The sequence below is a fragment of the Rhinopithecus roxellana genome, chromosome 21, assembly GCF_007565055.1.
Source record: "Rhinopithecus roxellana isolate Shanxi Qingling chromosome 21, ASM756505v1, whole genome shotgun sequence".
In the NCBI taxonomy this organism is placed as follows: Eukaryota; Metazoa; Chordata; class Mammalia; order Primates; family Cercopithecidae; genus Rhinopithecus; species Rhinopithecus roxellana.
In genome coordinates, this window is record NC_044569.1 from 48,837,904 (window position 1) to 48,864,011 (window position 26,108).

Here is a 26,108-nt window from a genome sequence, read left to right on the forward strand (position 1 = left end):
CTATACAAATTGATAAAAGCCACACATCTGTTGTAGTCATCATCACTAAAAGTACTGTTATGTGCAAAATTATAACCTAGGAGTAGGAAATAGAAGCTCGTATCTTTGAATGAATTGTCTCACATTCTTTGGTGATGTTGCAATCAAACAACATCTGAAAGGTTTGGCTAAACAACTTACACCTTTCACTCAGATATCCCCTATTTGAAAAACTAAGCTAGTGCTCCATTTTGCAACGTAGGAATTGCCAGAGACATGATAAAGTAAGAAGAAGTACCTGAGCTAGAGCCCTGCTCCTCCCACTTGCCTGGGTCACCCCAGTCTAGTTTCTTGTCTCTCTGATCCTTTTTACGGTTCTGTAGGACAGAGATTTTTATCAGCCTCGTGAGATTGTCATGAGAATTAAATCAATAGTATATGTACAGCACACAGTCCATGATAAACATTCAGGATAGATTTGTTTCCTTCAGTTTTGATATGTAAATTATACTTCCCTTCTGCAAGTGGTAGTTTTATCATTTTCTAAAATCGTGTGAGTTTGAATGCAAAAACATGAGAATGTCAGCTTTAAAACATACAAATGAGAACCAGTTTGAAAAAGGAATTTAGTTAGAAACCCAGCCTCATGCCTACTCTGCAGCTCTCCCAGTGGAAATGGAAATTCCTTGTGGCTTAGAGGAAAGCCAGTGCAGGCCGCAGAGTCAACAAAGCAAAACTGTCATTGCATTACTTTGTTCTTGGTGGTGTGACACATAAGTACACTCCCTTTTGTTGGTTTGTCAAGTCTTTGAGTAGTGTGTGAATACTGTGAGTTCCATTTAGCTTTGATTATGTGCATTTTGTTATCTTGATTAGTGATTATCAAAGCGGATGGCTGCACATGCCCCCAGATACTGCACTAACAGTTCATCCATAGAAGCATGGAAAGAAAATATTAGAGCTTTTATTTATTCATCTAAAAATAAAGAGATTTAGTTTTACTAATAGTATTGTCCTTTACAACCTGCCAGGGCTGTGTCAGCTTCAGTACTCCATATATCCCGAGGGAGGAGATAGAAGTTCCTCAACCTGTAGGGCTTGGCATACATGCACTCACCTGTTCATTCACGTAAAGCTTAGTGTAGTATGTGTGTTCTTGGTTACAGTATCTAGATTTAGTTAAACCCTCATGAAATAGCATGTTTCCCCACACACTGAAGGTGATAGAAAAATATAAACACATATGACAAAAGATAATGGCAGAGCTGACACCCCTGCTCCTGGAACAAGTGCCACATTATAAGGGAAAAACAGTGATGAATCAGTCTAATCTCACAGCAAATGGATCCATAAAAGTTACCAGGAAGACTGTTGGCACTATGGATTTATATTCACTGTAATAAATGATGGATCTTACCGCGGGTGAATGCTGTGCTTGCTGATGGTCATGTGAAACCGCTGTGATTAGTAATCTGTAATTACCCAGATTATTTTCAATGACATTTTAGTGAGTACAAAAACCGTGTTTTGTATCATTGGGTTTTTTAAATCTAATTCATTTTATCTTTATCTCATTCTTTTAAATTTATTTTATGAACATTTTGTAATATGTAAAACATTAGTGCTGTAGTATATTGCGTGATTTATAAAGAACTAGAACATATATTGCAAGCACATCCTCATTTTTTTACTTGTAGATGTATATAACCTGAAAAGTTTGGAAACCTGTGGTCTAGATGCTGGCTGATCATCAAAATCACCTGGAGAGTCTCATGTGTAATAGAAGGTCCCTGACCAGGCCCTGGGATCAGAATTTCACAAGGCTTCTCAGCTACTTCTGATGATCAGCCATGCTTGAGAACTACTCCTTGTCTATATTATCTACTGCTATAAACAAAACAAAAATCCAGTAGTGAAATGTCAGCTTTCAGCACGTCAGAATGAAAAAAAATTCAGTAAGCCTCAAGCATCTGTAACATCTACCTACTTTTTAATTATTATTTTTTTATTTTTTAGAATGTGTTTTTAACAGATATGCTCCTACTTTTTAAATATTTTTTGGTCAAAGAAGATAATACTATGCATAGGTGTTAGGTTGACCCATATGAAATTTCGAACATTAAACCATTTTTTTTTTACCAACAAAATTGGCATTTTATATGTTTAACCAATTCTTTTCTCAGAAAAACTATGCTCATGTTTACAACCTATGAAGATATTTACACAAAAAGAAAGCATTTATTTTGTGTATTTGTTGTTGCATATTTTTAAAATAGGATTTTAATCTATTACAATATGTTTTGCTATCTGTGTTGTGTCTTTCTTCAAAGACTTATTCACTGTATTACAAAAATCAATTTTTGGACCTGCTGTGTCTAAACTCTGTGAACAAAATATTAATCCCAGAAACTCAAAAAGAACCTGAAATCCGACATAGGGAAGAACAAGGCCCATAGGCACATACCGAAAAAGCAACTTATGGGCAAAATTAGCAACTTGCCAAGGAGCTGGTGGTGCCAGCAAACTGCTTGAGATAAATAAATGGTTTATCTGGAATCACAAGCAGTGTCACCAGCCATGAGCTGCCTTTGTTCTCACTCATTGCCACAGAATTGTGAGGCACATGCTTGTTAATGGCCATGGCGCCAGCTAAGTCTCTTTACCTTCCAGAACAAATGCATTTGGTGGTGTTTATGTAATATAGTGTACTTTCCACTAGAATTGTTAAGAGAAAAGTTATTGTACTCTTAAACAGTTAGCATTTAGGAGAGTAATTCTGAAAGAAAATGCGTAAAAGTGTTTCTGAAGGATTGTTTGTGACTTAATATATTTTACCTATGAAATAGAAGACATAAAAGGTAATGCTCAACTTTACAAAAACACAATAATTTTTTATATTTTTGCATGTCTGACTATAAACACCTAAATGTTATTTTCTTGAATTTAAAAGGGATCTGCAGTCTTCTTGATTTATGAATGTTGTGGTTTTAAAAATAATTTGCTGAAAAATGATGTTTTGTTTTCATTTTTTAGTGACAAATATTTAGGAACAGTGTATTTCCAGAATGCTACTGTGTTAATAATATCTTGCTACATACTTTGGGCTGTGCTATAACATGAAGCAAAAGTAATTATAGGTTGCTATTCGTTATCCCTGATGATCACGATAAGGGAAATGTGGCTAAATTCATAGATAATCCCCAAAACATCATTTTAGCCATTAGTTTCAAATTCTTTCCTGTTAAGCCCTTATGAGAGAGAGAGAGCTACTATTAAGCTTCAAAAGTGATAGGCTTTAGGGTTTAGCTTTCTCTCCCCACTTTCTGTTGGATACTGCTCTATAAATGAAATGTAAATGCAAGGTTGGGCAGCACAAGAAAGAGTAGAATTTAGGCGGCTACTTAATTCACAGAATGAATAATCAGCCCTGGATATTGAGGGGTCGCTTCTGATTCGGCTATCAAACCCAACAGAGAGCAAACTGTGTTTAGGAGGGCTAGTGAGTTAAAAGCCAGGTCACTGTAGGAATGGAATCATGATAGTTTGACTACCATGTCAGGAAGGCGGCTACTAAAAATACACTTCATACATCTTGTTTAAAAAAATAACACTTTACATTACAGGTGATCACCTTCTTTAGCTCAAGGTTGCTGCAAGCTGGAGCTGAGCTGTCAGTGGAACGGGTCCTGGAAATCATTAAGCAAGGCGTCATTGCGCTGCCCAAAGACAGACTGAAGGTAAGATGGCTAAAGAAATGTCCACTTGACACTGCCATGTCCCTTGATGTAAATGTTAGTGTCTGAGCAGGCCCTATCCAGAATCATGCTGCTTACCCAGTGCATAGACTAGAGGGGCTCCTCAGAACTGTGACAAAGGTTTCTGACAGCTTTTCAAAAGAAGATAGCAAAAGAAGCATTAATACTTTCATAGCACTGCATATCCTACAAGCAACCATGGCATGCACTATAATTCATATACTGTTAATAAAAGGACACCTTATTTTTTTAACCCAGTGAAACAAATTCGGCCTTAAAAGTATCATCACGAGTTGTTGGGAAGGTGGTGATGAAGATGATCACAACAGTAGCTAATATTTACATAATACTTACTCAGGTGCCACACGGGTTCTAAATATATTATATCAAACTCATTCAGTCCCTACCACAGCCCTTCAAGGTGGGTAGTAGTATCATCCCAATTTTTCAGATGAGGAAACTGATGTACAGTGAAGTTAAGAAACTTAGCCAAGGCCATACAACTGGAAAATGATGGAGCCTGGAGATTGAAACCCAGGAAATCTAGCTCCACAGCCCACGTTCATGATTGCCGCACTGTTTACTGTGTGCCTGGGATGTAGTAGTGGAAAGAGATGCACTTCATGGAGACGGTGGGGGAAATGCTGTGTTTGAAGAAGGCATTTACATCTGTGTGATAGATGTATTCCTGAAGCAGTCTCACAATATAAAACTCATACTTCAAGACGAATTATCCCATAAGAAAAGATGTAAAGGAGATCCTTTGGGGAATGCATGAATGTACAGCATTGCAGCTTACTTTTACTTTACTGTTCTTTTTAATTTTTTCTTCATTCGCTCTAATTTTTTAGAGTGCTTTCACCTAAATTACCAACACAGGAGGTCATAGTGGATATTTGGCCTTCGTAGTGTTTTATCACAACTCACGTCTGTTCCAGTGTTACTGTTTTTGGGGGCTGTGTTGTTCAGCACTATCACTAGAACCACTGCTTAATGAATGCTTGAGAGATATTGTTGTAGGATATAAAAATATTTTCAATTATAATAACAGAGTTTGTAAAATAATAGCACATTAGTCATCATAATCACTTACAGAAGTTCCACTGTACATAAACAGTGAGATTCACACGGTACTGAGCAAAGATGGCAAGTGTTCTGTTTATCAGCCAAAGTGGCACCACCATGTGGTCATAGCATAAAAACAGGTTACAGTTCACTAGGTCCTCCAGCTTGGATGTGTTCCTATTCCAGACAATTTTTTAAATATAGAGAATTCATATTATTTCCATTTTTACATAAAGTAAGACCTTGGTTTGTTGGTTGGTTTCGGGGTATTTTTGTGGGATTTTTTTTGAACTATTTCAAATTTATGTAGACTGTATCATGTGAACCAGTACAAAAAAATCCATGAAGATTAGAGTGGCTACTCCCAGGAAGTGATGGATCTTGGTGTCTAAGCTCAGTCAGGAACAAAGTAGAAATATCAAGGCCGCCAAAAAAGGACACTGCAATGGAGTCTGGGGAAGGTTAATCTTGTAGTTCACTGTAATACTTACCTTAAAGCAAAATGAATTACAATGTGCTGGCTAAGTGGTTGTATGTTAATATTTGTTTATTTATTATACTATGTTCAAAAATAAAATGTCATTTATATTTGAGACAGTGACGTATAAACAAAAATGAAACTCTTTTCGTTTTTCAGAATTATGGCTAAATAGAGAAAATAATTGATCTATGATGGGTCCCAGGCAAGTTGACTCTGATTTAGAGCAAGATCCTATTGAGGCCAAGGTCATGGGTAAATTTCTTAAGTGGGCCAGTTAAGTTGGTTCTGGAACATAGCAAGAAGTTGTACTCCTGACCTCAGCTTGCCATCTCACTTCATGGTTGCAAAAGGATAGAGGAAGGATGATTCAGTTTTAAAAAAAAAAGAACTATCACCAATACTAGAAAAGATTACATTTACTAAAATTACATTTACCCACAGATGGTGAGTCATCCTAGTTGGTTTAAATGGTAGCATATTATTACCACAGATGTTACTAGAAAAAAAAAAAAAGGCTGTTTATCCTTACAATCAAGCCTTATCTCAATTATTTTAATCATCTTTTTGGATTGAGTGTTTATGATAAAATGAATCACTTAAAACCTCTAGAGTTTAATTCACAGAATACCACAGTATCTAAAGTTGATTGAAAATTCAAGCTGTGTTGAATAATGTTTACATTATGCTACATGACAGCACATTACAGTCTTTGGAGTAGTTTACTAATATATACTGATAAAATAATTGTCAGGTATGTAATAATAGTTTTATACATGATATTGATGTAAAAGAGTTGGTTTCAAATTGGAAATGCTGTCTTAATAAGCTCTCTGTGAAAATGTGGAATAATATATACTAATTGATTTGTTGTTTCTTAAAATATATAAATTAAACCTTAGAAACTCAAAATTACTTACTACTACCTTCTGGGTTGTTAAGAGGATCACAGTGCCCCTTACTCATGAGAAATTCACCAGCTAATGTCAGCTGAAGACAATGAGCCTAAAGTTTTAGAAGTTTCCCTTTCTTTGTAGAATGGAAGCCAAATGTGTAGAAGTAGTATTCTTCCAATTTTGGGCAAGTAAACAGTAAGATCTGGAAGCCCATGGAAGAGTAATTGACTTCCAACCAAATAAAATATTTTTCAATCAACTATTATTTGACATAGCCTTCTAAAATATTTGTGTAATATCCTATGTGGGAATACATACTCTTTGGATAAATCTGTCTATATAGTTAAACAACTTGGCTGTTCAGAGTAAATAGTATTAATATCATTCTAAACATTCTCTTCTTACTGGTATTCTGTGAAGTCTGGGAAAGGCAACACTAGGTAATTATTTTTTCCGGACCCTCCTTCTTAAACAGAGACCTAAAGAACAGGCTCTGAAATTCTGAGTCGCTTATTTCTCCTTTAGGTTTGGAAGGAAATAAATAAAGTTAGTATGTCCTCTGGGAGCCGACTTTGAAGCCGCAGCTCAAAGCTGTCGCAGTCTGTATCCACAACAGGGCATGTTCCTGGCTCGCATTTCACTTACTGTGGAGCAATTTGAATGTCATGGTGATGGGTCGGAATCCATCCAGATCTGTGCGTGTTCTCACACCACTACCACCTCAGGTTTCATTATGTTGGACTCTCAAGTCCCCTCTTTTCTTCAGTTTAGTGAATTATCTATGTCATTTGAGGATTAAGAATTTTACCGTATTTAATGTTTGACAACTAGGTAGTGCTTTTCAAGAGGAATTAACCAGAAGATAACTTACCGGCCGGGCGCGGTGGCTCAAGCCTGTAATCCCAGCACTTTGGGAGGCCGAGACGGGCGGATCACGAGGTCAGGAGATCGAGACTATCCTGGCTAACACGGTGAAACCCCGTCTCTACTAAAAAAAAAAAAAATTACAGAAAACTAGCCGGGCGAGGTGGCGGGCGCCTGTAGTCCCAGCTACTCGGAAGGCTGAGGCAGGAGAATGGCGTGAACCCGGGAGGCGGAGCTTGCAGTGAGCTGAGATCCAGCCACTGCACTCTAGCCTGGGCGACAGAGTGAGACTCCGTCTCAAAAAAAAAAAAAAAAAAAAAAAAAAAAAAAGATAACTTACCTTTTAATGTAAATAAGAAAGTATGGAATAATATGTTATTGACATTAACCAAACTTTTCATATACTCAAGACACTTGATAAGTCATAGGAATTAAAAGTAATTACCAGTTTCACACTAAATGATTTTTAAAGCCTTTATTTTATATTCACTTTTTATAACACTTTTGTGGTTTTTAGTTGCATAAAGGAAAATATAAAAAATTTTACTAACTGAAATTTCAAGAGGTTTTTCACAGCTTCTTAATATTGACTTGCTTAAAACCTTTCCCCTTGCTCCTATTCAGGGGTCTCTTCCCTATCTCACCCTAAGCATCTTGCATTTCTCTGTCAGTTCTCTATCCCCAGAGCAGATTCCTGAGTGCCGTACTGGGAGGGCCCCCTTGGGGTCCCACAGGAACAACCCCCGTGTGTCCACAGTCACTCTCTTCTGCCTCCCCACACATCCACACTCCTTGTGTATCTCTACCTGTGGAAATATGAATAGCCAGCATCCTCCCTCTAACACGAAAGTACTGTTAGATCCCAAACCCTAGAAATTCTCATTTCTCAAGTCATTCCTTTCCCTCCACATTGCCACCCTCCCATGCGGCTTCTCCACATTTCCTCCACAGTCTATTGCTATAAACTCCTAATCGGGGTCCCCACTTTTCATCCTTCTTCTTCCCCAGGCGTCCTTAGCCCTGTTGCTGCCCTTATACCCTGCTTTGATCCAGCACGCAAGGCACTTCATGGCCTAGCTCCTGACTTAAGTTTTGTTCTTTTTCCTCCTACGGATCCTGTGCCCCAACGCTGTCAGCCACTAGCCAATTGCCAGGTGGACAGAGTCCTTGCATGCCAGGCCTTTCTGCGTGCAGCTTCTGGGTTCTCACAGTTTCATGGCTTGTCTGTCAGGTGAGCCGATCGTGCTCCCCGCTTTCTATGAAGCCCACTCTGATTCACCCACACAGACTCGGTGGTTTTCTCCACATTCCTATGGCACCACGTATGTCCCTCCATTATAGCAAAAACCATCCCCCAGCACACCCATCTCATTCAATACATATTCGTGGGGTAAATTAACTTCTCCACTCCGCCTCTGGATTCCTGTTTCTCTCCTTCTCAGCCAAAATCCTGATTTCTCCTTTGGTCCTTCAACTCTCCTTATTCACTGCACAGCATGAGTGCAGAACATTAAAGGAGGGACTCCCAGTGAAGAGTGAGGCTTTTCTCCATGGCATGCTGTCCCAAGGCCCCCTCAGCCCAGGCTCCCGGGTGGAAGACAAAGGGTCTCTTACCTCTAAGCTTTCCCTGCCAGTTGATTTTCCTGTATTTGGCCCTTCTCCTTCTACCACCATTCTCCTTCTGTCCCCAGATTTGCTTCTCAGGATGTGTGCACTCATCTGTCCCTTTACATTAATTTGCATCATCATAATCATCATTGATACCACCTATAACATACAAGCAAAGCATCTCTTACAGATGTGGTTTGTTTCTTCCTACTGCAGCTCGTTATTTTACTCCCACTTTGACCATAGCATTGTTAGGACATTGGGGAAACAGAAGTGTGTAAGACACCACCTCTGCCCTCAGAAAAATGTATCACCTTTCAGGAGAGAAAGGCACCCCCTTGCATTGCAAAGCTGAACAGAGCAGGGCACTTTATGGTGCGTGTCAAATGAATGGTGTAGAAGTTAAGTTCTGGAAGAAGGAATGGAGACACTGCTGGGAAGAACTAGTCAGGGAACGTTTAAGAGAAACCTGAACTTGACCTTCTCTGTTTTAAAAGGATGGTAAGGTTTCCATAAAGCTGGGATGAAAGAGAAATCCAGATGGGGAAATCTGTGTGTGAATACAAGAGAAGGCCCAGGCAAGTTCAGCTTAGTGTCCAACTGAAACAATAGGACTCCCCTAATTATCTCTGCTGTATTAATGTAGCTTGTATTATTTAATGGTGCAATAAAGTAATTAGACCAGTGGCTTTCAAACTCTTTAGACTGCCACCCACAGCAAAAAATGCATTTTACATCATGATACAATTCACACATTTATATACAACTGAAATGAAAGTTTCATAAACAGTGCTTACCCTCATTAAATGTGATGAGCTCCAACATTGCCTATTCTGTTTCTTTTTTTAAAATTGCTGGTCAGACCCATTAAATTGATTTAATTATCCACTATTATTTAGTAACTAACTCAGAGAGTTTTAAAAATAATATATCAAGGCTGGGCGTGGTGGCTCACGCCTGTAATCCCACCACTTTGGGAGCCAGAGGTGGGCAGATCACGAGGTCAGGAGTTCGAGACCAGCCTGACCAATGTGGTGAAACCGAGATTGTGCCACTTCTCTCCAGCCTAGGGAACAGAGCGAGACTCCATCTCTAAATAAATAAATAAATAAAGTATCAAATCACAGTTTTTCAAAGTGTGATCCTCATATCAGCAGCATCAGCATCCCCTAGGAACTTGCTAGAAATGGAGGTTCTCGGGCCCTACCCCAGACCTATGGAATTAGAATCTGTGGGGCTGGGGCAGTCAACGCTTTAACATCAGCCCCTGTGTGAACTGATGCCTGCTCCAGTTTGAGAAGCACAGCACTAGATAATTGCTCCAAACACACCAGCCCTCTCCACTCTTAGAGCCTTGCCTGGATCACTCTCCCTACTCCAGATGTCCGCTGGCCTCTTTCCTGCATCCCCTTCAAGTCTTTACTCTCGTGAGCAAGTCTCTCTCTCCATCAGGCCTGCCCGACCTCCCAGTTTACATTTCTGCACTCCCAGAACCCCAGTCCTACTGTATGTTTTCTTTTTCCGCAGCATTTGTCATCTAGCATACTGTATAATTATTTATTATTATCCTCCTAGATAATATAAGCTCCAGGAGGCAGAGGTCTTCATATTTTGTTCACTGGGGTATCTGAAATGTACCTGGCACATATTGGGCACCTTAATATTTGCTAGATGGGAGGGAGGGAGGAAATGAGAAAGAGAAGGATATCAACAAACAGTGGGCCTGTTGACCATAGAATGCTGCTTCAAGAAAATGTCCTTTGAAGAATGGCTCTCCATAGACTCTTAAAAGGTCGGCTTTTATTCCAGAATATTATAAAGAAGCTCAGTTAAGACTGGAGGTCTCGGTCACTTTGTTGGAACAGTCGCTTTTTAAAAGTCTACATTATTCCACACTTGTGCATTCTTATAGCTACAAAACCCTTCTGTGAAGACCTCTACTTTAATAGTTCTCATCAATAAGCTAATTCCTACGTAAACTGGCCTTATTAAATTTTTAATAGTTTCTCAGGGGTTGTCTTCTTGACTGTCACCTGCAGTGATTTCATAGTTCAAGCAGAGTAAAATATTCTGATTTATGTTATTAGGATAAAATTTTCAAGTGATCTCATTTTTTCCTGTTTCTGAACCTTTCTCAGAGGGTAAAGAGCATGGAGGGCCTGTCAGGCTCTACGAGAGTCCAATAAAGAGCCACTGTTTGCTTTTCTGGTTCATTCTCTCTACTTTCCCTGATCCATGTAGAGCATGTGTGTGTTCAGGGCCTGATAGGAAGTCGAGGAGACCGAGTGCCTGACGCTGTCCACCAGCCCAACAGCAAAGCCTCTTCTTCAGACTAAAGCTGCTGCTAGCATATAGCTACTTTAATTGTACAAATGATGTCATTTGACTTTTTTCTCCTGTTTTTATTTTTATCACTTTAGACTTTTAAAAAATCGTTTTCTCTCTTTCCTGAAATATTATTACCTTTTTGCTGTGGGATGGGAGCTAGGAAGCATTCAGCATAAAGGGGATAGCTCTGTGCTAGGCTTCTATCCTCAAATGGGAGACGACATTTCTGCCATTTCACCAGGCCCAAAATGATCTCTGCAGAATTCAACAATCACAGTGGCTCTCCCTCCCATTCTGACTCTCCTTGAGTTTCTTGTCCAGTAAAGACAAAGATCAAGTCTTGTAAGTTACTTCTGCCTCCCATGGAATAGTAAACACAGGCTCATAAATGGCTCCGGAGACTGCTAGAATAATGTAATACCTGGTTCTTAGGACCATTTAATCCCCATGTGAGAAATTTTCTGTTATGAACTCCTTGATCTCACATGCACACATGCACACACACACATTTGCAGGATGTTGCTACAGTTTTCCAAGTCACCAGTTCTACACATTGAGAAGGAAGCAAATGGGAAGTCTTAGCCAAGGCCAGTTCCTCAGTTGAATCCCTCCAGAGTCATTTTGCAGGACAAGGACTGTAGGAAGGCACAATAGAACACCCATAATGTTGATACTAGAATCTCTTCTGATTGGGGTTATCTCAGAAGGAATCTGGTCACAGTGATTCTCCCTCCATTAAAATGAGGATTTCAAGAGAATTCTCTTAATTAATGAACAGTCCCCTGGAGCACTCTTTTCATATGCAGGTTCCGGATCCCACCTGAGATTCCAACCTAGTAGACTGGTGATGAACTCAGGAATCTGTCTGGTTAAACAGTTCTTTGAGCAGTGCTGATAACCTGCCAGATTTGGGAACCACTACTGTATGGACCAGTTTTCTTCAATTCCCTGCCCTCACAAAAACTAAGGAGATGATGGCTAGAATTAACAGTTGGCCTTGATAAGGTTGAAGCTGTTTTTTACAACTTCCCTACAAACGACAGAGAACTTTCACTTTGTGATCCTTAAAGCAGATTCGTTTAAAGTAGAAAATCTTTTACATGTAACCCAAATATAAGATGAAAATTACTTTAAAACGAGACAGAGTAGTAAAATTCCATTAATAAAGTCTGTGGCCTTTTAAATGTTGCATATGCTTTTCAGTCTGACGTAAGTATCCCTCTTTTGACTCAACTTCCTTTTTCTTTGTTGTTTACTATTCGGTTAACATTAATTGAGCACTTGCTCTATACCAGGTGCTCTGGTAAGTATTTTTATATAGGTGATCTCATTTAGTCTCCCTAGCAATTCTATGAAGTGTAAGGATAATTTATATTCTGCAAGTGAGGAAACTGAGGCCAAGGAGTTCATTGGAGCCAGGTGCAGTGACTCATGCCTGTAATCCCAGCAGTTTGAGAGGCTGAGGCAGGAGGATAACTTGAGCTCAGGAGTTTGAGACCAGCCTGGGAAGCATAACGAGACCTAATCTGTACTAAAACTACCCCCAAAAGAATTAGCCAGGCATGGTGGTGCACACCTGTAGTCTCAGCTATTCAGGGGGCTAAGGCAGGAGGATCACTTGGGCCTTGGAAGTTGAGGCTGCAGTCAGCCCTGATCCTACCACTGTACTCGACCCTGGGTGACAGACAAGATTATTTTAGTCCCTCTTATCTTTGAGCCATAAATTTCAGCTATTCCTTCTTTCAAATCCTAAATTTTTGCTTCCACTTAACTCATTTGCTTATTAGACCAATTTGTGTAACTGAAATCAAGTCCTTGAGTTTGAAAATATCTGTATCAGTGCTATAGAGTAACCTTTGAAATGTTTGACAGTTGTGTCCATTGCTGCTTTATGAAGTACTGAAAGACTGTTAGGCCTTTCTTGTACTTTCTTGTACATGATATTGAAATTGCAGTAAACATGCAATGGGTTGGCCAGGTGTGGTGGCTCATGCCTGTAATCCCAGCACTTTGGGAGGCCGAGGTGGGCGGATCACCTGAGGTCAGGAGTTCAAGACCAGCCTCAACATGGAGAAAGCCTGTCTCTGCTAAAAATACAAAATTAGCCAGGTGTGGTGGTGCATGCCTGTAATCCCAACTACTCGGGAGGCTGAGGCAGGAGAATTGCTTGAACCTGGGAGGCAAAGGCTGCAGTGAGCCGAGACTGCGCCGTTGCACTCCAGCCCGGGCAACAAGAGCGAAACTCCATCTCAAAAAGAAAAAAAAAAAAAAGACATGCAATGGCTTAATGTCATATTTGCTTTCTGGCTAATCATTCTTGATAAATAGGCTAGCCCATGATATTCATTATAATGTCTTACATTATTTTTGTTTAATTAAACATATGGTAGATTTGTAAGCAGTTTATAAGCAGTTTTTTTCCTTGGAATTGATCAGCAAATTAAGCATAGTTTTTACTTTGTAATCCTAGGGTAGCAAAATTTAGTCTCTTTATTATCATTGCATCTTGAATATAGTCATCAACTAAAACACTTAATTGAAAAGTGATAAATATCTAATTTTTTGGCAGCAAAATAAATCTTGCCTAGTATTTTAGTTTGTTCAGGCTGCTATAACAAAATACCATAAACTGGGTAGCTTGTAAATAACAGAAATTTGTTTCTCAAAGTTCTGGAGACTGGGAAGTCTAAGATCAACATGTCAGCAGATTTAGTGTCTGGTAAAGGCCTGCTTCCTGGTTTATAGATGGCCATCTTCCTGCTGTATCTTCCACATGGCAGAAGGGGTAAGGGAGCTTTCTGGAGTCTCTTTTATATATTTATTTTTATTTTTATTTTTTTATTTTTTGACACGAGTCTCATTCTGTTACCCAGGCCGGAGTGTAGTGGCACGATCTTAGCTCACTGCAACCTCCACCTCCTGGGTTCAAGCGATTCTCCTGCCTCAGTCTCCCAAGTAGCTGGGACTACAGGCACATGCCACCATGCCTGACTGATTTTTGTATTTTTAGTAGTGACAGGGTTTTCCCATGTTGGCCAGGCCGGTCTTGAACTCCTGACCTCGGGTGATCTGCCCACCTTAGCCTCCCAAAGTGCTGGGATTACAGAGCCACCGCGCCCAGCCCTGGAGTCTCTCTTATGAGGGCACTAATCCCCTTCCTGAGGCTCCACCTTCATGTCCTAAGTATTTCCCCAAAGCCTCACCTCCAAATACTATCACACTGGAGATTAGGATTCCACATATTAACTTTAGGGGAACACATTCAGTCTATGGCACCTAGTTCTTCAGATCATGGTGCTGTGGTTTGAATGTCTCTTCCAAACTTATGTTGAAACTTAATTCCCCAGTGCGGCAGTATTGAGAGGTGGGGCCTTTAAAGTGTGATTGGATCATGAGGGCTCTGCTCTTGTAAATAGATTAATCCAGTCATGGAGTAATGGCTAATGGATTAATGGGTATCATGGGAGGGGGACTTGTGGCTTTATAGGAAAAGAAAGAGAGGCCTGAGCTAGCACATTTAGCCCCCTCCCCATGTGATGCCCTGCACTGCCTTGGGACTCTGCAGAGGGTCTCCACCAGCAAGAACACCCTCACCAGATGCAGCCCAACCTGGGACTTCTAAGCCTCCATACCTGGAAGAAATTCCTTTCTTAAAATAATTACCCAGTTTCAGGTATTCTGTTGTAAGCAGCATAAAATGGACTAGGACACATGGTTTCCAATGACTGCGGGACCCAAGTTCACAGTGCAAGGGCAACTCTGGAAAAGGCTGGCACTCTTCAGTAGAAAAGGAAACATTAAGCTGTGTGATTTTACCTTGAAATCCCTGCTATTAGTTTTGATAGAATTTTTTTGGGTCAGAAATGTGTGATTCACAAACTAAAATTTCCTAAAAAGATAATCTAACTGTGGTGCTTTAAAAAATATAACCAGTTGCCGGGAGTGGTGGCTCACGCTTTGGGAGGCCCAAAGTGCTCACAGCACTTTGGGAGGCCAAGGCAGGTGGATCACAAGGTCAGAAGTTTAAGGCCAGCCTGGCCAAGATGGTGAAACCCTGTCTCTACTAAAAATACAAAAATTAGCCACGTGCGGTGGCAGGTGCTGATAATCCCAGCTACTTGGGATGCTGAGGCAGGAAAATCACTTGAACTCGGGTGGTAGAGGTTGCAATGAGCTGATATCATGCCACTACAGCCTGGATGACAGAATGAGACTCCATCAATCAGTAAATAAATAAATAAAACCAGTTGTCCTTATTCGTCTCCCTCAACTGTGACTCTTCTGTTAGATTTGTCCAAATATTGTACCAGTATTTCAGGGAACTTCCTAATCTCTGACTAATAAAATGTCAATTACTGGATTGTGAAAATCACTCCCAGCATGTTCTACTTGCCCCACTTGAAGAGTATCCACTATCTAAAAAAAAAAAAAAAAAAAAACCCACGTTAAAAATGGTAAGTTGTAGACTATTTGTGTCTAGAAATGATCTTTGCACATCAAAGCATATTCTTTCAAATAGAAATCATTTAAAATATGAAATAGTTCACTTTAAGTCACCTTTTCTTTGGTGTGAGATACGTTAAACTTGAGATGGGTTTGGTATTAAATTATATTGTTGCTCACTAGTCTCACAGTGAGATTGGAAGGAACATATTTTATACTCAATTTCAAAAGTTTATTGAGTCATAAGAGTAATTCCCTGTTTCTGGTCATGCATCATATCTAGAACATAGTCAAGGTCTCATCTACTAATAAAGCTATCCCCCTCCTTTTTTTTTTTTTCAGTATATATTGAGAGATAGTATATACAAATAAACTATAGATGTATACTATAAAATAATAGGTACAAACTAAATATCCATATAGTGGCTATTCAGCTCAAGAAATGGTCATTGCCAACAGCCCAGAAGTCCCAATATACCCTCTAGAAGTAAAAACTGTCCTGACTTTGGGGATAACTGTCGTCATCTTCATAATTTTACCATCTGTGTGTATATTTCTAAACAATGTGGTTTCCGATTCTGACCTTTTCATAAGTGGAACCATGCACTATATTTTCCTTTGCAACTTTCTTCTTTCACTCAACATTTTGTTGATGAGAGACATTTATGTTGTTAGACAACATTTGTTCCTATCCACTGATGTATTAGTATTACATTATATAAATAGTTCACAGTTTATCCATTGTACTATTGGTAGACATCTAGGTTATTTCAAATTTTGAGCTACTAAAAAAATTCCCCAAAATAAATGAAACAAAACTTTACAGAACTGAAAAGAAGTAGAGATAATTCAAAAATAATAGTTGGAGACTTTACTGCCCCAATAATAGACCAACTAGATAGAAAGACAGCAATAATATAAACTTAAACAGCACTATCAACCAACATGATCAAACTAACATCTATAGAGCATTCTACCCAATGGCAGCAGAATATATACTCTTTTCAAGTACTCATGGAACACTCTCCAGGATAGACCACGTGCTGGGTCACAAAACAAGTCTCAAATTTGAAAGGATTGAAATCAAACATATTTATTGGCCACAACATAATTAAATTAGAAATAAACAAAAGAAAGGTATTTTGGAAAGCTTCTAATATTTGGAAATTAAGCAGTATACTTTTAATGGGTCAGGAAAAATTTAAAACAGTTTGAACTAAATGAAAATGAAAATATAGCGTATCAAAATTTGTGAGATGCAGCTCAAGTGGTGCTTACAGGAAAATTTATAACTTTAAATCCTATGTTAGAATAAAAGAAACATCAGCTAATCTAAGCTTCTACCTTATGCAACTGAAAAGAAAAGCCAGTTAAACCTCAAATAAGCAAAAGGGCAGAAATCATAAAGATCATAGCACAAATCAATGAAGAGAAAACAGAAGAACAATAGATAATATCAGTGAAACCAAAAGCTGATTCTTTGAAAAGATCAATAAAATGGATAAGACTTTACCTAGAATGAGCAAGAAAAAAAGACGAGACACAGATTACCAAAGTGAAGAATGAAGAATGGGCATCGTTATTGACCCTGCAGAAATTAAATATAAAGGAATACAATATTAGAAACAAATTGAAATGAACAAACTAAACATTGTAGATGAAATGAGCAATTTTTAGAAAGACACAAATTATCAAAATTGATTTAAAAAGAAATATAAAAACTGAATAGACCTACCACTATTTTTTTAATGAATTAGTAATTAAAATCTTCCCATAAAGAAGAACACAGGCTCATATGTCTTCACTGGTAAATAGTTTTTGCAAAGAAATAATGTGAATCCTCCACAGACCTTTCAGAAACTAGAGTAAGAAAAAGGAATGCTACTCAAGTCATTCAAGGAGGCCAGTATGACCTTGATAACAAAACCAGACAAAGACATCACAAGAAAAGAACAGACCAGTATCTCTCATGAACAGAGACACAAAAAAAATCCTTTACAAAATGTTAATTGACACCAGCAGTGGACAGAAAGGATTGTACACCATAACCAAGTCAGATTTATCCCAGGAATACAAAGTTAGTTTAATATCCAAAACTAAAATAGTATAATATGCCATATTAGGAGAATAAAGGACAAACCACATGACCGTTTTAATAGACCAAGAATCAACAAACCACAACCCACAGGCCAAATCCTGCCTCCACCTATTTTTGTAAGTACACTTTTCTTGGAACACAGCTACACCCACTTATTTATGTGTTGTCTGTGTCTCCTTTCACACGACAGTAGCAGAGTCAAGTAGTTGTGACAAAGATCATATGGCTCGCAAAGCCTAAAATGTTTTCTTACTGGGCCCTTTATAGAAAATGTTTGCTGACCCCCACAATATACACAGACAAAACCTAACATCTGTTCATGTTAAAAATTCTCACAAAACTAGGAATATAAGGTAAATTCCTTGCCTGACAATGGGCACCTGGAAAAAACCTACAGCTAATGTCACACATAATGATGAAAGACTAAATTCTTTTTCCACTGATAGGAACGAAGCAAGAATGTCCGCTTCCAGCACACGAATTCAGCATTGTGCTTGAGGCCCTAGAAGAGCATACAACAAGATAAAGAAACCAAATGTATACAGATTAAAAAATGAATAAGTAAAACTGTCTGTATTTGGCCAAGCACAGTAGCTCATGCCTGCAATCCCAACACTTTGGGAGGCCGAGGTGGGAGGATAGCTTAAGGCCAGGAGTTCAAGAACTCCTGGGCAACATAGCAAAACCATATCTTTATATTAAAAACAGCAACAACGGCCGGGCACGGTGGTCATGCCTGTAATCCTAGCACTTTGGGAGGCCAAGGTGGGCAGATCACAAGGTCAGGAGATCGAGACCATCCTGGCTAACACAGTGAAACCCCGTCTCTATTAAAAAATACAAAAACATTAGTCAGGCATGGTGGCGGGTGCCTGTAGTCCCAGCTACTCAGGAGGCTGAGGCAGGAGAATGGCGTGAACCCGGGAGGCAGAGCTTGCAGTGAGCTGAGATCACGCCACTGCACTCCAGACTGAGAGAGAGAGCGAGACTCTGTCTCCAAAAAAAAAAAAAAAAAAAAAAAAAAAATCAATGACAGCAACAAAAACTGTATTTGCAGGTGAAATTATCCTGTTCTTGGAAAATCTTAAGGAGTCTATAGCACAACTAATAGAACCAATAAATGAGCTTCAAAAGTTGCTGGCTAAAAGATCAGTGTACAAAAATCAATTGTGTTTCTTTATACTAAAAACCATGCTGTATGGACAGTGGTATTCTGTCAGTATTGAAATTGAACATACACATCTGTTCAATTTCAGATTCAACCTGCTACCCAAAATGGTTGTGTCAATTTATATTTCCATCAAGAGTATTTGAGGGTTCTTGTTTTTCTACGTGCTCTAAAAAGGATGTCATCCCTTTTACTTTTAAATCCAGTGGACGTGTGTCAGTATCTGTGGTCCTATATATTCTTTACAGTTTTCTGCTTCCTAGAAGATTACCTCTTGCTTCTGGAAATGCCATCTAAAACAGAAAGTTATTCTGGCTTCTCAACTGCCTCTAGATAGACACCGGGGATTACTCCTTCATCTTCACCATCCCCTAAATGTAGGTCTACCTCATTATGTCTTTCACACTCATGGCCATGCCAGTCTCATCAACCCTCCACTCTTATCCGCATTGAGCCATGTACTCTTGCCAGAGCATTACTTGCATTTTTCTACCTCTGTGCCCTTGGATATGCCACTTCCTGTCTTTCTTTGAAATTCTACCCATGTTTCAAAAAGCATTGCCAAAACCCTCTCTCTAAGTTCTTCTTTACCATTCTGTTTTTATCTCCTGCTACCTTGTGTATTAATACATATGTATATATTTTAATCTCATTTCATTTTTAAGTTAGTTGCTGTGTTTTCTACGTTTATGTCCCCCCACAGCATCTTGACATAATACACTACCTTGCACAGAATAGCTACTCGTTAAATATTGCTAAATAAAGTAATGCAGCGTGGTTGAAAATTGGCTTGGAAATTAAGTTTTTGCTTCTAGGTATCAAGACCCTACCAGATAATACACCCTACAGAAAACAACTATAAAGTCTGAACATATAATACAAAACACAACTACCTGAAGATGCTGGATAGTGAATAGAAGCAAACCATTACAGGCCGTTTATGCTCATTTAAAGGAGAGGAGACAGGAAGCTGTATACATACATTTCTATTTCCACGGCATTTCGCCTGGAACCAAGTGCAGTCCATGTAGTTCGTGGCATGGTGGCAAGCACCTCATGTGGAAGACTCTTGATATTTCTGGCCTGGGAAATCACAGAAGAGAAACTGAGAAAGCATGAATGCCGAAGAGAGTAGAAGAATCCTAAGAAGGGAAAGAGCTGGAAGGGAATTCCAAAACTGCCTGTCTGCATCTCTGACTTGTCCCTGAATCATAGCAGCTCAGCTAGAAACCAAAACTCTGAACTAAGACCAGCTCTGAAGATACAGAAGAGTGAGCATATGCAGAGACTCTCATGAAGAGGGTGCATTCTTCACTTGGAGGATGGAAAATAACAAACCTACTTCCTGACACTTTCAGCCTTGGGCAACTGCAGTCACAGCATCACACTGCACACACAGCAGAGGTGGGGCACATATGGAAAAGTAGCAGAGCCTTTCTGGCCTGAAAACCAGAAAAGAGAAGTTGAGAATCCATAAACTCTGAAAACAGTGGAGGAATCCCAGAAGAGAAAGAGTCAAAGAAAGGAATCCTTAAACTCTGCCAGTCCACATCTTTGACTAAACCTTGAACCACACATCTGCAGAACAAACTCTAAGCAGCCTGGCTAAAAACAAAAGATCAAAATACAGAGTTTTCAGTTCTAGCCCAGACAAGAATCTCTACAGTGTAACATTAATATTATTCAGGATACAACCCAAAATGTCCCAACATCCACAGAATCAAGAAAATGGAACATATTTTCTACACGCAACAATCAAGTTTTCTACCCCAAAACGAACCAGATGTTAGAACCAACAAAGATTTTGAAGTAACTACTATGGCTTTCCTCACTTTTTTTCTTTGCGTGAAACGTTTTTAATGCATGAACATTCCAGCAGGGAAAGGAGATGTCTCAGCTGAGAAATAGAAACAAGTAAAAAGGGCCAAATGGAAAAAAGACAGACAGTTGCAGATATGAGATGCTGACACCAAGCAGAATAAACACAAAGAATCTCATGTCAAGGCATTTTAGCATCAAAACTGTTGAAAGCCAATGACAAAAGCCAAGAGAAAAACAACAAAGTATAACATAGTACCAAGTTCCCTTATGCGGGAACAACAACTCAATTAACCTCTCACTTTTCATTAGAAGTCCGAGAGTCTCAAAGAGAATGGAACAATCAATGCTAAAGGAAGTTCTTCAGGCTGAGCAAAAATGATGCCAGATGGAAACTCAGGCTTTCAGAGAGGAAGGAAAAATATTTACAAGAAGTAGTAAATATCTAAGTAAATACATAACATTCATGTTTATATTTTTCATTCTCTTTGCCTTCTTCCCTCCCTCCCTTTCCTCCCTTCTTTCTCTTTAATTTTTAAATAAACTAAAATTCCTAAATGACATGGTGGCAAGCACCTCACATGGGAAACTCTTGATATCCTGACCAGCACAGGAGAGAAGCAGGGAAAGCATAAATGCTGAAGAGAGTAGAAGAATACCAAAAGGTAAAGAGCCAGAAGGGAATAACCAAAATTATCACTTTATAATCTGTGTGGATGTATATATAATACCTATAGTATATAGGAGAGAAGAGGAGTGATATGGCCCTGTATGGTTGTGAGAGTTGTATATTTTACATGGAGTAGTATATATATATTTTTTTTTAATTTTTGTGGATGCATAGGTATATATATTTATGGGGTACATGAAATTTTTTGATACAGGCATGCAACGTGAAATAAGCACATCATGGAGAATGGGGCATCCATCCCCTGAAGCATTTACCCTTTGAGTTACAGACAATCCAATTATTCTCTTTATGTTATTTTAAAATATGCAATTCAGTTATTATTGACTGTGGTCACCCTAAGTAGTATATTATTATCTGTAAGTTGACTGAGAAAAGTTAAGAGTGTATATTGTAATCTCTAGGGCAACCGCTATAAAAGTAATAAAAAAAAATGAATAGCTCAAAAGCCAACAGAAAAATTAGAATTCTTAAAAACATTCAAATAATTTTTCCCCAAAAGCAGGAAGAGAGGAACAAAACAAGAGAGGATTTGAGTAGAAAGCAAAATATTGTATGGCAGACTCAAACCTAACCATATCAATAATTACATGGAATGTTAATGGACCAAACACTCATTAAAAAGCAAGAATTGCCAGAATGGATAAAATAAGACCCAACTATATACTGTCTGCAAAGGACATGCTTTAACTATAAAAATACAGGTTGAAAGCAAATCGGAAAAAGAGGTACCATGCAAACAGTAAACATAAAGTGGCTTTACTAATATCACATAATACAGATTTCAAAACAAAACCAAAGGTGAATTGGGGTACTTCATAATGATCACAGGAACAATTCAACAGGAAGACATAACAAGCACAAATGTGCATGCGCCAATAACAAAGCTTCAATATCATGAAACAAAAAGCTGACAGACAACTCCACTATGTTGGAGACTTAACCCTCCCTCAGCAACGGATAGAACATCTAGACCAGAGAAATTCACTGAAGACATAGAAGATCTGAAAAATACTGTCAAGTACCTCACCTTCATTGATATTCCCAGAACATTTCACTGGACAGTGGCAGAAATTCACATTCTTTTCGAATGTATGTAACACACTTAACCAAGATAGATCCTATTTTGAGCCGTAGAACAGATCTCAATAAGTTTAAAAAATTAGAATTGTCAAAGTTAAATTGATGAAATCAATAAAAGCTAGAAAAGGCAAAACTGAGAGAGAAAGCAGATCTGTGGCTTCCTTGGGCCCAGGGGGACAGCACAGAAAATCATGTGCAAAGGGACGGGAAGGGGCTTTCTACTCTGCATCTTAATTGTGGTGTGGTCACGCAATTGTATACAAACAACAAAATTTATGAAATTGAACACTTAAAATTAGTAAATTTTATCTTGTGATCATCTCAAGAAGCAAAAAATAGGGGAACAGTCAGTTTGGTCATTTTCATCTAGCAAATGCCAGAGTTCAATTTCAAAATGTAATTGGAGACCAGAAAAACATCGCCAAAAGGGAAAAAAGTCCTTCTGTGAAGCTCCCGTGTTGTACAGGGCACCATATGTTTCACCACCTGAGACAAGAGCTACTTTATGGTTAGAGCATTTAAAGAGTCCAGGTTTTTTGGAAAAAGGAACTGTATACAAGTTAAGCTTCTTAGGAAGGCTTAAGAGCATTCTTTCTCTACATTCCTTCTCGCAGAGCCCAGAACTAGTCTTGTAACAGAAGAAAAGCTATGAAAGAACTACCCTGAAAAACCAGACTTCTTTATGTGCAATGAGAAGACTTTTCATCTAAGCATATTATCTGTTAAAAAGTGATCAGGGCTGACAGCAGCAGTCTGTTCTGTAGCATCCACAGCCTCTCTGTGGCATTCCCAGGGAGAATTCTGGTAATAACTGATACCATATTTTTTAGTACCTTCAAGGGTTGTTTTAAAGCAGAATGTACAATTCACCTCTTCCCAGATGTCGTCAGGATGTGAACATGCAGCACCTTATACTGTTATTACATTTTACATGATAACTTTTTACATAAAACGTAAAATGGCTCCAGAAAAATGGTTTTATGTGGTACCTACTCTGAAAACCTAAACAAAATAGTGCTTGTTATTACATTGGTGTTGTGAATTACTTGAACTGTTACGATAGCATGTTTCACTAAAACGTATTTCAGTAGTTTACTTTTGGCATAATATCTGCAGCATGGAGATTAAGTGTCATCTCAAAGTAGAAAGGCATGGCATTTTTCTTAATGTGTCTTTCAGACTCAAAGTTTAAAACATCGTATTTTTCCTGTGATTGCTACTATTTTTATATTCATATATCTCTACACACACAACACACACAGAGACACACAGATACATACAGAGAAAGATTATTCCCCAAAATGAAAATATTTACTTTGAGCAATAACATTAAGGGTGAGTTGGTTGGTTGATCAGTTTTGCTTTGCTTTTTTGAAATTTACTTTAATGTTGTTACACTGCCTCTTCAGTAACAGGGTGCCCCTGCTAACACATTTCTGACATTGCCCTATCAAGATGGAGGATAAACATTGCCACAGCCCCAACATAGGAAAACATGTGTTATCAAGCTTTTAAGTGTATGGGGTTTAAACTTTCTTCATGTTATATCAGATCTTTACTGTAAACTAGCCAGAATATTTCCCAGCAGAAAATAGTTAAGTGTGTCTTCAACTGGAAAGAGCACTTCGTAAAACTCGTTTTGTTACAAAACAGAGTAAACAGTCTTTTGATCCCTTCTTCTTCCCCACCTCAAAAGTTAAACTGCCATTCCTTGTTTCCAAGACTCACAGTAGTAAATGTTTTGAATTTTCCGTGTTGGAAAAATTCTGACATGGCATTATCTACTACCCCCACCATCAAAATGAGGAGAGGACTGTGTGTCTATAGTTTTACTCGTACCAGTGGCCATTTTCCCAAGCAGGGATCCAGAAATGTGTATTTTCCTCTTGACCCTGCCATCGATTCCCTGTTTATCCTTCACTGAATCCTTCTTTCCCTACATTTCCTTGGCTCCATAATGGACATAATTGGCTCACTTTTATTAAAGATTCCTGAGTGGCCCTGATCCTTGGATGAAAATCTGAAGAGAGGGATAAGGAGTAATGGGATGGAAATAGGGGAGTATCCCACAGTGGTGTTCAGGAAACAAACCTTCAGCATTCAGGCTTTATCCCCAACCAAGCCAGCACAACCTCCTCCGCAGGGGCTGCACGCTCGGCCCTCAAATGGGACGGTTTTGGGGCTCGTGTTGATGGACAGAAACCAGGAAGGAAGAGAAAGCAACTGAAAGAGGGAATGTCCCTGGCTTCGCCTCATCATAAGTACTTGAGGTCCTTAGGGTTATGGGTCCTCACTGATTGTCTAGCTATAAAATCCATGGTGTCCGTCTCCCTCCAGCAAGGAGACAGAAGTGAAAGCTAGGTTCCTGGCCTCCTGATTTTGGGGTTGATGAGCATCAGAGGGGACGCCCAGCCTGTCTGCCTCTCCCGTTGCTTATCAGCAGCCCCCTCCTCAGGACTCTGAGTCCATTGCATCCAGCCTTTTCCATAGTAGTCTCAACATTAGTGCACTTTTAAGCCTTCTCTGTCCTCTGTGCAACTCCCACCCACATCTGGCTTCTGAATTTGAGATGATCTGAAAGCAATCACATTCAAAAGAAAACAGAAAAACATTTTCGTTCTCTTGGAACTTATTGTATAAGAAGCTTATGTGCTTTGTGGAATATTCACAAGTAACATTTCTTCAGATTAATTCCAGGTCTCAGATTTGCTTTTGGCCATTAAACTCGGTAGTCATTTGTAGCTCTGTTCTACAAAGCACTGATTAGTATCCTCTAAGTAACTCAGTTTTCATGTTATGAAACAGACTAATTCTCGTACCACAGGTATTGAGCCCTATTTTTGAATCAAACCTTTTGATTTTTCCAGTTTGGCTTATTTTCTGAATTTAAAAGTACCATGCACAATTGTTATATATGTAGACAGTTAAAATTTGAAATGGTTCATAAGCACAATACAGTTATCTCTCTGTATCCATGGGAGATGGGTTCCAGGACCCCACCCCCTAAACACCCCCCAAACACCCCCCATAGATACCAAAATCCACAGATGCTCAAGTCCATATTATAAAATAGTATATTTGCATATAACCTGTGTACATCCTCTTGTATACTTTAAATCATCTCTAGATTACTTACAATACCTAATATAATGTGAATGCCATGTAAATAGTTGTTATACTGTATCATTTAGGGATAATGGCAAGAAAAAACAGTCTGTAATGTTCAGTGCAGAAGCAACCATCCTTGTTTTTTCCTCAGAATGTTTTAAATCCATGGTTGGTTGAATCCAGGGATGCAAAACCTATGGATACAGAGAGCCGACTGTGTAAATTTAGTTTTGCTCTTTATTGATAAGCTGTGGAGACCAAAAGAACCTTATATTAAAGTGGTCATCTTTTTCAATTCATGTGACTGATCAGAATCACAACTCAGATAGTTTTAAAATAACCTAGGAGACCTCCTTTCCCTTCCATCTTAATATTTTGATACCAAATTATTTTACCTTGATAAAGCAAGTTTAGCACTGCCTCCCTATAGTGAATGCACAGACTTCTCTACTTATCCTAGGCCTGGAGACAACCCAACTCAGTGTCACCAAGAATCTAAAATTGAAGTCAAAAAAAGAATGTGTCTTGTGGTTACAAAACCATGGAAGATGAAAAAATGGATTAAATGGTTAAAGAGGAAGCTTAGGGCTCATTGGCATTCCCCCATTCCTTGTTTTAGACGTGGTTATTATCGGTGGGTGAAATTAGCCTCGGCCTCTCTGTAGACCTCCAGCATATCCTTGTTGCTGCTGTGACGTGGGTTTGCAGGGTGAACTTAATCAACTCCAG

The 26,108-nt window shown here is 38.9% G+C and overlaps 1 protein-coding gene across 3 annotated transcripts in view; it reads left to right on the plus strand.

Moving 5' to 3' along the window:
* DYM (dymeclin) overlaps positions 1-26,108 on the plus strand; it is a 427,792-nt gene that overhangs the window by 354,733 nt on the left and 46,951 nt on the right. For all 3 annotated transcript variants that reach the window (XM_030925872.1, XM_030925870.1, XM_030925871.1), the window contains one exon: positions 3,603-3,716. In XM_030925872.1, the coding sequence (XP_030781732.1) occupies positions 3,603-3,716 (114 nt within the window). The remainder of the gene's footprint in view (positions 1-3,602; positions 3,717-26,108) is intronic.